Source organism: Nerophis ophidion, linkage group LG17 (assembly GCF_033978795.1).
Source record: "Nerophis ophidion isolate RoL-2023_Sa linkage group LG17, RoL_Noph_v1.0, whole genome shotgun sequence".
Lineage (NCBI taxonomy): Eukaryota > Metazoa > Chordata > Actinopteri > Syngnathiformes > Syngnathidae > Nerophis > Nerophis ophidion.
In genome coordinates this window covers 33,482,227-33,499,878 of record NC_084627.1, presented here as the reverse complement: position 1 = coordinate 33,499,878, position 17,652 = coordinate 33,482,227, and the positions used below count along the sequence as shown (strand labels likewise).

Sequence of the window (17,652 nt, the reverse complement as noted above, 5' to 3'; positions counted from 1 at the left end):
ATGAATATATTTACTTTAAATAACGGTGGAAACATGGATTCTGAGTAAACAAAAATTCAGTATGGAACAGTATGGCACACACACTCATAGCTGCTCATAACTGTTTTGCGATCGCTTCGCCACAGTTACATTTCATCAATTTTCGTAATACAAATAACAGATGATGAATTGTAAACATGTGCGTGTATTGTTGCGTTTTGACCCGTTCTTCCTTCGGTCAAAGCCCCCAGGTTCTTTTATGACACATATGCTGGTTTTAAATCAATCATAGATAGAGGTTGCTCATTTTGATATTTTTAATCCAAAGCGCCTTGGGAGATCAATCTAGATACAACATTTCAAAGGCACGGTCCAAATTGATCTGAATCTACTATGGAAGTTTCGCCTCTTCTCTCCCTCTCACCGGCCCCCCTTCTTCTCCTCCCTACCTCGGACAGTTGAGATAACAGATTGTTATGGCTTCATCCCCACATTCCAAATTCAAGGTCTATGTAAAAGGCTCACACTTTAGCTGTTCTAAAATCTGACTAGGAAATAAAAAGACAACCAAATCCAACAGTATATACAGGAATGACATGCTGTAAAAATATCTAAATATTTAGTTTGTTTAATAAAATACATATTTTTTAAATTATTGAATCATTTGATTATTTCAATATTGGTTTATTTATTTGGAGCCTTAAAAGCCTGTTTCATTGAATAGTGCCCTGTACCAGTAATCCGCCCCGGTGATCGGTAGGTCGTGAGTTCAAATCCCGGCCGAGTCATACCAAAGATTATAAAAATGGGACCCATTACTTCCCTGCTCATCACTCAGCATTAAGTGTTGGAGTTGGGGGTTAAATCACCGCTGCTGCCCACTGCTCCCCTCACCTCCCAGGGGGTGATCAAGGGTGATGGGTCAAATGCAGAGAATAATTTTGCCACATCTAGTATGTTGGTGACAATCATTGGTACTTTAAATTTAACTTAATTTCTGGGATGTGATTTGATTAGGATAGGATAGAATTGTCATGTCTGTTGATCATGTTTTTGATTGGCCATGTGCTGTTTGTTTTTTGGACGCTCAGTTCCTGCTTTTTCACTCTTGTTTTGTGACCATAGCAACCATTAGTTTCACCTGTGTCACATTTGGAGTCCGCACCTGTTTTCACTAATCATGTCACTTATTTAAACTGAAAGTTGCCAGGAAGTCAGCCTGGCGACTTTACCTCTGATACTGTCCATAGTTATGCTTCTTGCCATGCCACGTAATGGCTGGAGACTTTATGTCAAAATGTGGACTTTGGGGTTTGTTTTCCAGGAATGCAAAGGAAAGTTGGAGCGGGCAAGGCGTGAAGGTAAGGACATATTTATCAATAACTATGAAAAAGGAACAAAAGGCGCGCACAAGGCGGAAGTACAAAATCTAGGCTAATGAAACGAAACTTGCACAAAGACAGAAACTATGAAGATGAAACAAAACTCGATAACTGTGACACGAAAAAACAAAAACCTACGTGGCATGGCAAGAAGCATAACTATGGACAGTATCAGAGGTAAAGTCACCAGGCTAACTTCCTGGCAACTTTCGGTTTAAATAAGTGACATGATTAGTGAAAACAGCTGCGGACTCCAAATGTGACACAGATGAAACTAATGGTTGCTATGGTGACAAAACAAGAGTGAAAAAGCAGGAACTGACTGTCCAAAAAACAAACAGCACATGGCCAAACAAAAACATGATCTACAGACATGACAAGAATAGGTGATTTATTGTCATTGTACTAAACACAACACAACTTTGCTGAGCAATCTTCCTATACAGCAGCATCTGGGTTTAGGCAAGTTAGCAATTATAATAGTTACATGACAATGAATAGATGACAGTAATATGGCACTGAAGGATGAATTTACAGTTAAATAACAATGCATAAATAAACCGTTAAGGGGGAACTGCACTTTTTTTGGAATTTTGCCTATCGTCCACAATCAATATGAAAGACATGACGACAGAATGATTTTTTGTTTAATGCATCCTAACTATTAAATAGAAGTATGCTTACAATGGAAGCACCACTTTTCCGCCCATTAAATCTGATAAATAACCATTCAAAAAGCGGCAACAATACTCCATCTCAAAGTCATTCACATTGACATCCCACTGGGCTGTGAGTTTTTCCTTGCCCTTATGTGGGCTCTGAACCGAGGATGTCGTTGCGGCTTGTGCAGCCCTTTGAGACACTTGTGATTTAGGGCTATGTAAATAAATATTGATTGATTGATTTATTTATTTACATTTCGTGACTTCACTATTAAAGGCCTACTGAAATGAGATTTTCTTATTTTAACGGGGATATCAGGTCCATTCTTTGTGTCATACTTGATCATTTTGCGATATTGCCATATTTTTGCTGTAAGGATTTAGTAGAGAATATCGGCGATAAAGTTCACAACTTTTGGTTGCTAATAAAAAAGCCTTGCCTGTATCGGACGTAGCAGACGATGTGCGCGTGATGTCACGGGTTGTAGGGCTCCTCACATCCTCACATTGTTTATAATCATAGCCACCAGCAGCAAGAGCAATTCGGACCAAAAAAGCGCCGATTTTCCCATTAATTTGAGCGAGGATGAAAGATTTGTGGATGAGGAAAATTAGAGTGAAGCACAAAAAAAAAAAAGAAAAGAAAAAAAAGAAAAGGCGACGGCTCCAGGCGGCAGTGGGAGCTACTCAGATGTTATTAGACATATTTACTAGGATAAATCTGGAAAATCCCTTATCTGCTTATTGTGTTAATAGTGTTTTAGTGAGATTATAAAGTCACACCTGAAAGTCGGAGGGCTGCAGTGAACGCCAGTGTCTCTGAGAGAAGCCAATGGGGGAACCAAAATCACAGCTGCCTTATTGACTGCTGCAGGAGGAGGTCGCATAATCCACTCAAGTCTCCAGTAAGAGCCGACTTAACATCACAATTGGTTGACATGTGTTAGAGAAACATGTTCCCTTGACCGTTCTGTGTTAAACCTTCACAACAAACAAAGAAACACCGGCTGTGTTTCGGTGCTAGAGGCAGCTGCAATACACTGCTTTCCAACAACAGCATTCTTCTTTATAGTCTCCATTATTAATTGAACACATTGCAAAAGATTCAGCAACACAGATGTCCAAAATACTGTGTAATTATGCGATGAAAAGAGACGACTTTTAGCCGTGAGTGGTGCTGGAGTGAAATGTCCGCTCCAACCAATAATGTCACAAGCATGCGTCGTCATACACGTCATCATTCCGCAACCTTTTCAACAGGAAACTCCGCGGGAAATTTAAAATTGTAATTTAGTAAACTAAAAAGGCCGTATTGGCATGTGTTGCAATGTTAATATTTCATCATTGATATATAAACTATCAGACTGCGTGGTCGGTAGTAGTGGGTTTCAGTAGGCATTTAACCAAGTATTAGCTATATTATTTTAATAAACGCTAAAAGACAAATTATTTAGATCACTTCCGGGTGTGCCTACGCTTACATCATGGAGTGGTCTGATGCTCCCTGAATATCATGCCACTCACCTGAAAAATAGATGGCTGAGAATATAATCCGACAAGTTGGGACACTTTGACAGCCGTTTCAGACCTGCAACTGGCGAGAAAACACATGTTCCGCCCAACCCTCACCCTGTTTCTTCACAAGGATCATGAGTAATTTTTTTTAATATGAATGGGAATATATAATTGGGCTTCACAGTGGCAGAGGGGTTAGTGCGTCTGCCTCACAATACGAAGTTCCTGCAGTCCTGGGTTCAAATCCAGGCTCGGGATCTTTCTGTGTGGAGTTTGCATGTTCTCCCCGTGAATGCGTGGGTTCCCTCCGGGTACTCCGGCTTCCTCCCACTTCCAAAGACATGCACCTGGGGATAGGTTGATTGGCAACACTAAATTGGCCCTAGTGTGTGAATGTGAGTGTGAATGTTGTCTGTCTATTTGTGTTGGCCCTGCGATGAGGTGGTGACTTGTCCAGGGTGTACCCTGCCTTCCGCCCGATTGTAGCGGAGATAGGCGCCAGCGCCCCCCGCGACCCCGAAAGGGAATAAGCGGTAGAAAATGGATGGATGGAAGGGAATATATAAACATCTTAGCAGTTGGCATCCTAATGTCAGCAGAGCTTGCACAGTAAGTGATGTTTATTATGTTTATTGGCTCTCATGAAGTCTGTGGTGAGTAGAAATCAGTGAAGCAAATTTGATGCGTTTTTTTTTAAATAATGCGCCACATATTCTTGAAATTATCTAAATACGTTACTATATTATATATACTGTATACTTACATCATGTGTATAACACCCTAATGGAGGTGTTAAAGGCCTACTGAAATGAGATTTTCTTATTCAAACGGGGATCGCAGGTCCATTCTATGTGTCATACTTGATCATTTTGCGATATTGCCATATTTTTGCTGAAAGGATTTAGTAGAGAACATCAACGATGAAGTTCGCAACTTTTGGTCGCTAATAAAAAAGCCTTGGCTTTACCGGAAGTAGCAGACGATGTGCGTGTGACGTCATTGGTTGTAGGGCTCCTCACATCCTCACATTGTTTACAATGTGAGCCTCCAGCAGCCAGAGCTATTCGGACCGAGAAAGTGACAATTTCCCCATTAATTTGAGCGAGGATGAAAGATTTGTGGATGAGGAAATTTAGAGTGACGGACTAGAAAAAAAAAAGGGAAAAAAAAAAAAGGCGATTGCATTGGGAGCAAATCAGATGTTTTTAGACACATTTACTAGGATAATTCTGGGAAATCCCGTATCTTTCTATTGTGTTGCTAGTGTTTTAGTGAGTAAAATAGTACCTGATAGTCGGAGGGGTGTGTCCACGAGTGTGTTGACGCCAGTCTCTGAGGGAAGTCACGGCAGCTGCAGCAAGACAGAAACTCCGCTGATCTCCGGTAAGAGGCGACTTATTTCCACAATTTTCTCACTGAAAACTGCTCGTCGACATGTAGTCAGGATCCATGTTCGCTTGACCGCTGTGATCCATAGTAAAGCTTCACCTCTGGGAATTTTAAACAAGGAAACACCGTGTGTTTGTGTGGCTAAAGGCTAAAATCTTCCAACCTACATTTTTCTACTTTGACTTCTCCATTATTAATTGAACAAATTGCAAAAGATTCAGCAACATAGAAGTCCAAAATACTGTGGAATAATGCGATGAAAAGAGACGACTTTTAGCCGTGTGTGGTGCTGGGCTAATATGTCCCCTCCAACCAATAACGTCACAAACACGCGTCATCATTCCGCGACGTTTTCAACAGGAAACTCCGCGGGAAATTTAAAATTGTAATTTAGTAAACTAAACCGGCCGTATTGGCATGTGTTGCAATGTTAATATTTCATCATTGATATATAAACTATCAGACTGCGTGGTCGGTAGTAGTGGGTTTCAGTAGGAATTTAAGATGTTTTTTAGGGGCTCTATAGGCAGAATTGACCTTCTCCCATAGGCTCCATTGTAAATGGTAAATGGGTTATACTTGTATAGCGCTTTTCTACCTTCAAGGTACTCAAAGCGCTTTGGCACTATTTCCACATTCACCCATTCACACACACATTCACACACTGATGGCGGGAGATGCCATGCAAGGCTCTAACCACGAACCATCATGAGGAAGCGTGATGTGTCTTGCTCAAGGACACAACGGACGTGACTAGGTTGGTAGAAGGTGGGGATTGAACCAGGAACCCTCAGGTTGCTGGCACGGCCACTCTCCCAACCACACTGCTTACACGTCCCCAAAGTAAGCAGACTTTTGATCAAATTTAATATTTAGAATGCTTAAAAAAAAAAAAATCCATCCGTTGTCATGTCTGTCATAATGATTGTGAACGATAGGCAAAGTGCAAAAAAAAAGTGCAGTTCCCCTTTAAGTGGCAAGGAATAGTTCGGTTGCTGTTTTAAATTTCCCGCTGAGTTTCTTGTTGAAAACGTCGCGGAATGATGACGCGTATGATGACGCTTGCGCGTGACGTCTCGGGTTGTAGCGGACATATTAGCCCAGCACCACACACTGCTAAAAGTCGTCTCTTTTCATCGCATAATTACACAGTAATCTGTGTTGCTGAATCTTTTGCAATTTGTTCAATTAATAATGGAGACTATAAAGAATAATGTCGTTGGTGGAAAGCGGTGGATTGCAGCTTGTTTGTTGTGAAGCTTTAACACAGAGCGGTCAAGCGAACATGTTTCTCTACGTCAACCAGCAAGTTTTTGGATGGTAAAACACACACACACACACACTCACACACACACACACACACACACACACACACACACACACACGATGGTCGTTTAAGACCCCCTTCGTCAGTTGGCGCAACACAACCTAATACGCATGCGTGGAAAATGTGTACGTCATAGTCACCTCCAGTGTTGCTTTGTGTGCAAGTTCTTAAATGTAACTTATCTGAACAATATCCAGTGTCGTGGTATTTCAATTAACTGGAACCCAGTGTGCTATGGGGCCTTATTGTTGTGAATCACACCTGAGCCATCGTAAATTAATTGGAAACATGAAAGTAAACAATGTGATGAAAAACATTTTACATTAATCAATCCCAGGATTTATTTTTATAGTCTTTGGTATGATTCGGCCGGGGTTTGAACTCACAACCTACCAATCTCAGGGCGAACACGCTAACCACTAGGCCACTGAGTAGAGTCACTGTTGCTGCACTTCTATGCTGTCATTTGCTGAGGTGGGGCAACACTTTTAGAGACAGGAACATACTCAATAAACCGATTAAAAGAGCTGACTCAGTCCTAGGCTGCCCACTAGACAGCATTGAGTAGGTGGCTGACGGTAATCCATAATGTCCAATCCCTTTCGCCCAATACATGGCACCGTGAAGGCCGTGAGTAGCTCCTTCAGGATTAGACTGTTATATCCACTGTGCAAGAAGGAGAGTTACCCGAGGTCCTTTCTACCCACAGCCAAAAAATTTTACAATGCACTTATGTAATTACTGTGATCTTTTTTTCTTAGTGTGCAATACATATGTTAGTGTTTTTTTGTTTTATTTGATCTTTTAGTTCAGTGGGCGATATTTAGCATTTAGGACTATTGTTGTCATGACCTGTGGTCTGGATTATGTTTTTTTAAATTTTTTGTTAGTTTTTGGACTGTTTCTTGTTCCTGTTTGCACTCCCTTTTTTGTTTAATTACCATGCCGACTTATGATTGTCATCTGTCTCTGGTGTTCGGGGCCGGTGTGGCGAAGTTGGTAGAGCGGCTGTGCCAGCAATCTGAGGGTTACTGGTTCAATCCCCACCTTCTACCATCCTAGTCACGTCCGTTGTGTCCTTGGGCAAGACACTTCACCCTTGCTTCTGATGGGTCCTGGTGAGCGCCTTGCATGGCAGCTCCCGCCATCAGTGTGTGAATGTGTGTGTGAATGGGCAAATGTGGAAATACTGTCAAAGCGCTTTGGGCTCCTTAAAAATTGGTAGAAAAGCGCTGTACAGGTGCTGGTCATATTATTAGAATATCATGAAAAAGTTGATTTATTTCATTAATTCCATTTAGAAAGTCAAACTTGTAGAATGTATACATTCATTCCAAACAGACTGATACATTTCAAGTGTTTTTTTGCCAAAAAGGAGATGATTATAGCTGACAACCAATGAAAACCCCATATTCAACATCTCAGAAAATTAGAATATGGTGAAAAGGTTAGATATTGAAGACACCTGGTGCCACACTCTAATTAGCTAACTAAGTCAAAACACCTGGAAAAGCCTTTAAATGGTTTCTCGTTTTGATTCTGTATGACACACAATCATGGGGAAGACTGCTGACTTGACAACTGTCCAAAAGATGACCATTGATACTTTAAAGAAGGAGGGCAAGACACAAAAGGTCATTGCCAAAGAGGTTGGATGTTCCCAGAGCTCTGTGTCCAAGCACATTAATAGAGAGGCGAGGGGAAGACAAAGATGTGGTAGAAAAAAGTGTACAAGCAAGAGGGATAACCGCGCCCTGGAGAGGATTGTCAAACAAAACAGATTCAAAAATGTGGGGGAGATCCACAAAGTGTGGACTGCAGCTGGAGTCAGTGCTTCAAGAACCGCCACGCACCGACGTATGCAAGATATGGGCTTCAGCTGTCGCATTCCTTGTGTAAAGCCACTCTTGAATAAGAGACAACGTCAAAAGCGTCTCGCCTGGGCTCAAGACAGAAAGGACTGGACTGCTGCCGAGTGGTCCAAAGTTATGTTTGCAGATGAAAGTAAATTTTGTATCTCCTTTGGAAATCAAGGTCCCAGAGTCTGAAGGAACACAGGAGAGGCACAGAATCCACGTTGCCTGAAGTCCAGTGTCAAATTTCCACAATCGGTAATGGTCTGGGGTGCCATGTCATCTGCTGGTGTTGGTCCACTGTGTTTCCTGAGGTCTAGGGTCAATGCAGCAGTCTACCAGGAAGTTTTAGAACACTTTATGCTGCCTGCCGCGGACCAATTTTATGGAGGTGAAGATTTCATTTTCCAACATGACTTGGCACCTGCTCACAGTGCCTAATCTACCAGTACCTGGTTTAAGGACCATGGTATCCCTGTTCTTGATTTGCCTGCAAACTCAACTGACCTTAACCCCGTAGAAAACCTATGGGGTATTGTGAAGCGGAAGATGCGAGATGCCAGACCCAACAATGCTGAAGAGCTGAAGGCCACTATTAAAGCAACCTGGGCTCTCATAACACCTGAGGAGTGCAACAGACTGGTGGACTCCATGCCACGCCGTATTGCTGCAGCAATTCAGGCAAAAGGAGCTGCAACTAAGTATTGATTGCTGTACATGCTGAAACTTTCCATGTTCATACTTTTCAGTTGGCCCAATTTTCTAAAAAATATTTTTTGGTACCAGTCGTAAGTAATATTCTAATTTTCTGAGGTAATGAATTTGGGATTTTCAGTAATTGTCAGTACTAATCATCAAAATTTAAAGAAATAAACATTTCAAATATATCACTATGTGTGTAATGAATTGATATAATATGTAAGTTTCACGTTCTGAATATAATTACTGAAATAAATAAACTTTTTCATGATATTCTGATAATATGAACAGCACCTGTACAACCCCTTTACCATTTCGGACCGCGCACCTATTTCTAATCAAGACCCTTATTTAAGCCACAGTTTCATGTTTGTTCCACGCCGTAGTTTATGTTTGTTTACCTCATGCCCTGCCGAGATTTGTAGGTAGATTAATAAATATGTTCCTACCTGCAAGCCTTGTCCAGAATAGTCCGTTTGCATCTCGGGAGAACAAACCTCGCAGTAAGCTGCGACCTTGCCCTGTCGTGACAATAGTTTGTTTTTCCTTACATTTTACTTATGGTCCTGTATGTAAAAACCTGCACTGCAACAATGTAATATGAGATAAATAAAAAAGTCTATCCTAGCTGTTAAAGTAGAGACAGACTGATACAATGGAAACTAAATAAATGTGTTTCAGTTGTATGAGTTATTTTTGCACTTTCAGACCAAGGTTCTTTGGGCGAAATTCCATAGACAAGTGGCAGTGCAGGGTAACCTATCAAGTGCTAGGGCATGCCCACTGACTTTGATGGATGAGTTTGACGGATAAAATACATTCATGAAGTATTGCCAAACGTCAAATAATTTAATAAATCATTAAATCATGAAATAATAAATTAAATTGTGAAATAATAAAATGTTTAAGTAATTATGTCAAACATAAAAAAAACATGATACCATCAATTACATTTTTAAATAATTAATTGAATATAGAAATACATTATTAAATTATAACATTTACATTAAACAAATTAAAGACACTTGTAATACATGTTTTTACTTAATTTAAATTATGATTAATATATAGACTTAAACTTAGACTTAAACAAACTTTAATGATCCACAAGGAAAACTGTTCCACACAGTAGCTCAGTCATAAATGATGGAAATGATGGAAAAGACAATGCAGGTATAAAATAGACTAAAAGCAATTAATGACACATTTAAGTAATTACTTTCATATTTAATTATTAAATGGTGTCCCATTTGAGCCTCCATATTACCGTACAATAAATAAATCCAATCTTAACCTTAAAACCGAAATCTGTACCTAACACCTGTCATGGCCTTTTGTTGCACCCTGAGTAGTGAAGAATGTTTTGAACTGCAAAAAAATATTTTTTTTTTGTTTTATTCCAGTCCACATGTTTGCCCCTGAAGGAGTCAAAGTCTCAGAGGTTGGTGCCAGAAATGTCAGCCTGGAGTGGGAGTGGTCGGTACAAATATACAACCATCTCAATATAACGTGCCAACTACACACCAGCCATGGAGAGGCACAAAGTAGCATGGTAAGTTCACTAGACTATGAAATTAAGTACGAGCACAGCTGTCCCTCGCCACTTCTCTGTTCACTTAGTACGGTTTCAGTGCATTGCAGATTTTAAAGCACCATCGAGTACATTAGACTTAGGCACTCATTTAAATGTCATGTTAAAATACAAACCCCGTTTCCATATGAGTTGGGAAATTGTGTTAAATGTAAATATAAACGGAATACAATGATTTGCAAATCCTTTTCAACCCATATTCAGTATAATATGCTACAAAGACAACATATTTGATGTTCAAACTGATAAACATTTTTTGTTGGCAAATACTCATTAACTTTAGAAATTTATGCCAGCAACACGTGACAAAAAAGTTGGGAAAGGTGGAAATAAGTTCTGATAAAGTTGAGAAATACTCCTCAAACACTTATTTGGAACATCCCACAGGTGTGCAGGCTAATTGGGAACAGGTGGGTACAATGATTGGGTATAAAAGTAGCTTCCGTGAAATGTTAAGTAATTCACAAAAAAGGATAGGGCGAGGGTCACCAATTTGTAAGCAAATTGTAGAACAGTTTTAGAGCAATATTTCTCAACGAGCTATTCCAAGGAATTTAGGGATTTTACCATCTACGGTCCGTGAAATCATCAAAAGGTTCGGAGAATCTGAAGAAATCACTGCACGTAAGTGATTATATTACGGACCTTTGGTCCCTCAGGCGGTACTGCATCAAAAACCGACATGAGTGTGTAAAGGATATCACCACATGGGCTCAGGGACACTTCATAAAACCACTGTCAGTAACTACAATTGGTTGCTACATCTGTAAGTGCAAGTTAAAACTCTGCTATGCAAAGAAAAAACGATGTATCAACAACAGCAAGGTACGCCACCGGCTTCGTTGGGCCTGAGCTCATCTAAGATGGACTGATGCAAAGTGGAAAAGTGTTCTGTGGTCTGACGAGTCCACATTTCAAATTATATTTGGAAACTGTGGATGTGGTGTCCTCCGGAACAAAGAGGAAAATAACCATCCGGATAGTTATAGGCGCAAAGTTCAAAAGGCAGCATCTGTGATGGTATGGGGGTGTATTAGCGCCCAAGGCATGGGTAACTTACACATCTGTGAAGGCACCATTAATGCTGAATGGTCCATAAGGTTTTGGAGCAACATATGTTGTCATCTAAGCAACGTTATCATGGACGCCCCTGCTTATTTCAGCAAGACAATGCCAAGCCACGTGTTACAACAGCGTGGTTTCGTAGTAAAAGAGTACGGGTACTTTCCTGAACCGCCTGCAGTCCAGACCTGTCTCCCATCGAAAATGTGTGGCGCATTATGAAGCGTAAAATACGACAGCGGAGACCCTGGACTGTTGAACGACTAAAGCTCTACATAAAACAAGAATGAGAAAGAATTCCACTTTCAAAGCTTCAACAATTAGTTTCCTCAGTTCCCAAACGTTTATTGAGTGTTGTTAAAAGAAAAGGTGATGTAACACAGTGGTGAACATGTCCTTTCCCAACTACTTTGGCACGTGTTGCAGCCATGAAATTCTAAATTAATTATTTGCAAAAAAAATTAATTTTATGAGTTTGAACATCAAATATCTTGTCTTCATAGGGCATTCAATTGAATATGGGTTGAAAAGGATTTGCAAATCATTGTGTTCCGTATATATTTACATCTAATACATTTTCCCAACTCATATGGAAACGGGGTTTGTACAATAGTTTTAGAGTGTATTCAATGTTTAAGGAGCATTTTTCCATTTTTATAAGTGTGCGTGAAAGCTGTGTGGAAGGCTTTCAAAGACTTTAAACCAGGGGTGTCAAACTCATTTTAGATCGGGGGCCACATGGAGAAAAATCTACTCCCAAGTGGGCCGGGCTAGTAAAATCACGGCTCGATAACTTAAAAATAAAAACAACTTCAGTTTGTTTTTTGTTTCCAGTTTTTTCCATTTGCTTACACACAATTTTACTAACTGTGTCTTTTTTTGGAGAGGATTTACACACTTTTACAAACACAACAGTCAATTACCTTAATTCCTAGATTATTTGCAGAATGACACTTTGGTCAAAACATATGCTGATTCATCAAAATAAAGCAAACATTTGTAAAAATGCAGTTTTATTGTCATCTCACTCACACAAACTTCAAATGATAAGACACTATTGGAGTGAATTACCCAGAACAGTGATAAATACAAAACACATTTGTAAAAAAAAAAAATAAAAAAAAAAAAAATTACTTTAAGAAATCACATGTTTGGGGCATTTTGCCTGACCTTTTTAGCATATAACTTAGACTTAGACTAAACTTAGACTTCCTTTTTAATGTCATTCAAATTTGAACTTTACAGTACAAATAAGAACAACATTTTGTTGCATTAGCTCTTGGTAGTGCAGGATTTAAAAAAAAACAATAAGGTGCAGCTATAAATAAATAGATTAATGTACAGATAAATATATTGCAATTTTGGATATGCATCCAGGTTTATGGATGTATGTTATATTGTCTTTTATTCCAGCGAGTTAATCCTTTTTGGGGGGAATTGAGGGGATAATTTACTTATGATGCGTTCGAGAGTCTTACGGCTTGAGGGAAGAAGCTGTTAGAGAACCTACACTGCTTCGGAGGCTGCGGAACCTCTTCCTAGAGTCCAGCAGTGAAAACAGTCCTTGGTGGGGGTGGGGGGAATCTTTGCAGATTTTCTGAGCCCTGGTCAGGCAGCGGGTTTTTGCGATCTCCTGGATAGGAGGAAGAGTGTGACGATGTGTCACTTCATTTCTGTTATTTTTTCGTGTTTTTGTATTTACTTCCTGTTCAGTGCTCTTATTATGTTGTATTTCCTGTTTTTATTCACGGAGCACTGTTTTTCTCTTTTCGTTGATTGGCAGCGGTTCACACCTGCTGTCAATCACACTAGTGTCTATTTATGTTTCACTCGAGCACTCCTCAGTGCTCGATGATAATATTATGTTGAGAATGTTTATCTGCACGACTGCTTTATGTTTGCTTTTGTTATTTTCGTATGTGTATTAAATTCCTCTTACCTTCACTCAACTCTCCTGGATTCCTGCATACTCGGGGACACACAACTACAGCCATGCGACATCCCAACAAAGAGGAGTCCTGATAATCTTTTCCGCCGTCCTCACCACTCTCTGGAGAGACTTCCAGTCCGAGGCATTGCTGGCTCCAGTCCAGACAGAGATGCTGTTGGTCAGCAGGCTCTCTATAGTGCCTCTGTAGAATGTGGTGAGAATGGGGGGAGGGAGCTGTGTTCTTTTCATTCGACACAAAAAGTGCATGCGCTGGTGAGCTCTTTTTACAAGCGGTACGGTGTGTAGGGACCAGGTTATATTGTCAGTGATCTGCACCCCCAGTGACTTGGTGCTGCTTACCATCTCCACCGCTGTGCCGTTGATGAAGAGTGGAGCGTGGCTGGACTGGTGCCTCCTGAAGTCAACGATGATCTCCTTGGTCTTGTTGACATTCAGGACCAGGTTGTTGGTTCTGCACCAGTCAACCAGATGTTTCACTTCCTCCCTGTAGTCCATGTCATTGTTGTCACGGATGAGGCCCACCAATGTCGTGTCGTCCGCATACTTCACAATGTGGTTGGTAGTGGACCTGGCGCAGTAGTCATGGGTCATCAATGTGAACAGCAGCGGACTCAGGACACAGCCCTGCGGGGCGCCTGTGCTCAGGGACATGGCACTGGAGGTGTTGTTGCCCACTCTCACAGACTGGGGTCTGTCTGTGAGGAAGTCAAGCAGCAAGTTGCATAGGGGGGTACTGAAACCAAGGGGGGCCAGTTTGCTCACCAAATGCTGAGTTGAAGTCCAGAAACGACATCTGCTCGTGTGTGTCCTTTCCTTCCAGATGTTCTAAGCTCAGGTGGAGTGCAGAGGAGATGGCGTCCTCTATGGAGCTGTTTGGGCGATAAGCCAACTAATATGGGTAGAATGTGGGGGGAAGTCTGGAGACAATGTATTCCTTTACCAGCCTCTCGAAGCATTTCATTATGATGGGGGTGAGTGCCATGGGGCGATAATCATTGAGGGAGGAGATTGTGGGTTTTTTTGGCACAGGAATGATTGTGGCCGTCTTAAAACATGATGGTACAGCCTTGGTCAGCGAGATGTTGAAGATGTCTGTGAGAACCCCCGCCAGCTGGAATGTCATCAGGTCCCGGTGCTTTCCGGGGGTTCACTCTCTTCATACATATATATATATATATATATATATATATATATATATATATATATATATATATATATATATATATATATATATAGGGGTGTATCCCTTTATGGAGGATGTCTGTGCATGACTTACTTTAACGTGGGGTGACTTGTGCACAGACAGTCACCACATGATCCTTGACAGAAATCGGGTCAAGATCCAGGGGCATGGAATCGAAGACGACTGGGGACCCTTTTCTGCTGCAGCCTTCCTCAGCCATCGCAGCCGTTGTGGTAGTTCTTAAATATAACGTCTTCCGCCTGCTCCGCTGTTGAGGTCTTCACCGTATCCCTGGCTAGGGAGCAGTCAGGTACTCGGGCCACCTGGGGTAACAGTTTAGTTTAGTCTTTATATGAAGGGACAATGCACAGAAACATTAAGATCAAAGACAGATACTGTACCAGATTATAGCTAAATAGCTAATTTCCATCTGCAGTCCCTGGCTACCAAAATTAAAGGGATACAAAAATCATGCAATAAAATTATGACGATAAAATCATACTTGGCACTAAGCATTAAGGGTTGTAATTGGGGGTTAAATCACCATAAATGATTCCTGGGCGCAACACCGCTGCTGACCACTGCTCCCCTCACCTGCCAGGGGGTGATCAAGGGTGATGGGTCAAATGCAGAGAATAATTTTGCCACATCTAGTATGTGTGATAATCATTGGTACTTTAACTTTTAACTATATCATGTAATCAAATTAAGAAAAGTCATAAAATGCCCTTTCATGGACACATACTTAATATACAATACACCACATCTAATTTACATCATCACACAAACACAATACATGCTCTTGATCACATCTGTCATCATTTGTAAAAACAACCATGATTTTAACAGACACACCTCACAATTTACAACAAAAATGCTGTTATGGATAAATATAATACACATTAAGTTAATCTGTTAAACATAGTGCCCACCTTAATGACCGTGTGAGCAGCTTTGATTGCTTCCACTTTTTAACTTCAATTGTAAATGAAGAGTAATCTGTTAAACTTTTCAAGTTTCTTGTGAGGTCGTTCAATTCCTTTATGGCTTTATATGAAAAGGCTGATTGTGCAAAATATGTTTTATATCTGGGGACGCTACACTGCCCCCAGGTGGAAGCTCGTCCGTTTCTAGTTGTAACAGCAGATATAAACTGGACAAAGTGCTTAAGTGGTGCTGCTGCAATGTTATTGAGGATTTGAATGGCCCATCGAACAGAGTAGTAAAGGGGTTAACCTCCTAGTGCCCCAAGACCCCATAGTGGAACCTCCACTTCCGGATGCACTTTAACGTCATGCCCAGGACACTAAGCTAGTACATAAAATATATGTACATCTACTCAAACCTATCAAAGTCTTTGCATTAGTACAAACATTATCCATGCACACTCAAATTATTTTTGTTTTGCATGTCTTTTTCTAGAAAAGCTGTGTATCAAACCTATACGTCATGTTTTTCCAGAGTGAAACCGTTGGAGTCGGTCTTACTTCTGCAATCTTGAAGGACTTGATTCCCAAGTGGGCATACATATTGAAGATACGATGCAGTACTACTCAACATTTCTGGAAGTGGAGCGAGTGGAGCGTCAATATCTCGGTTCACACTCTGGGCGATGGTCGGTATTGGAAATTATTTGTCGATTGAAGGATCATAACCGTACAATTCTAAAATGTCATGTCCTCATACATCATCCCTCCAGTTCCAGATGATCTTGATGTGTGGATGCAAGTGAAGGACAAGAAGTCTGTAATTACTTGGAAGGTAAGAGTCATTGTCTACTACAGTAGTACCTCTGTTTTTGTCAGTAATCCATTCCAAAAGGTCTGAACTGAATCGTACAAAAGCTGAAGAAATATTCCGAAACTGATTAAACTGTTCCAGACACCCAAAAATATGAGCGTAAAACACATTTTATAGAGAATAATTTGTGTTACATAAAGAAAAACAAAATTAAATACATATAAAAGACGAATGAAATGTATCAATAAACATTTAACATAACGTTCATCTTTATGAACGACTTGTTGGCAAAGACAGCGATGAGTTGAAAGGGAGGAAGGGAGATCCACACAAACCAGTGTTCATTTTGTTGACTAAAAAGTTTTGTCTCAGTTATCGGCAACAACCTATTTTCCCCCAGACTAAAATAGGATGATAACTAATCAAATCAAATGCACATCTCCCGTCCAAAGGCAAAACCTAGTAACTCACTTCTAGCTGATTTTGAGAAAACAAAGGAAAACCAATCTATCTTGATGCTGTTTTACAAAGATCTACAAAGTCATTAAACGTATAGATGTTTTCTTGAGCTTTTATTTTCTTGCCGATTGAGCCATGGATTGAATCTGCTCTCATGAACGTGTGCCCTTTCTCCAGATATTTTATCACAATCTCGGGTTGGCCCCATTCTGCGTTTGCCAATGGGCAAGAGCCGTGTACAGCGTCCAGTTTTTATTTTGACCTCCACAGTTGTCTGCCCAAAAGAGTATGCAAGGGGAAGAATCAAGAACAATACATTTAATGAAGGTGCTTGCAACATCCTGGGCCAAACTTCCAAATATCCCCTCGTGCCATAATATCACATAATCAGGTTGACCGTCGGCCCCCATTCGTGCAAATGTCTCTTTAAAGACAATAAGGGGACTGACAAAGAAGCTTCGATTGGTCCTTTGAGATACTAAGTTTTTCTGTTGCATCTACGCGGTTATGTGGTAGTTGCTAGGTCCTGCCATGCGCGTAACAGCTTACTTACGGAACAAATTACAATATCGCATACACTAATGTAAAGCATATCACCTAGGAACTCCAAAATTATTATCAGCTCAGTTTTGACCAAAATTGAGTTACTGGGTTTTGCCTTTGGACGGGAGACATTGACTAAAACAGGGGTGTCTAACGTACGGCCCGTGGGCCTGATACGAACAGATTTTATCCGGCCCGCGAGAGGATTTTGGTCAGTATAAAAATTTGCCCAAATCTTTCCCCTCACCTCCCAGGGAGTGAACAAGGAGATAGGACAAATTTCACCACACCTAGTGTGTGTGTGACAATCATTGGTA

The 17,652-nt window shown here is 40.6% G+C and overlaps 1 protein-coding gene across 2 annotated transcripts in view; it reads left to right on the top strand.

The window, feature by feature from the left end:
• Window positions 1-17,652, top strand: part of LOC133536330 (oncostatin-M-specific receptor subunit beta-like) — a 106,119-nt gene that overhangs the window by 45,759 nt on the left and 42,708 nt on the right. For both annotated transcript variants that reach the window (XM_061876770.1, XM_061876769.1), the window contains exons 7-9: window positions 10,210-10,358; window positions 16,055-16,208; window positions 16,293-16,354. In XM_061876770.1, coding sequence (XP_061732754.1) covers window positions 10,210-10,358; window positions 16,055-16,208; window positions 16,293-16,354 — 365 coding nt within the window. The remainder of the gene's footprint in view (window positions 1-10,209; window positions 10,359-16,054; window positions 16,209-16,292; window positions 16,355-17,652) is intronic.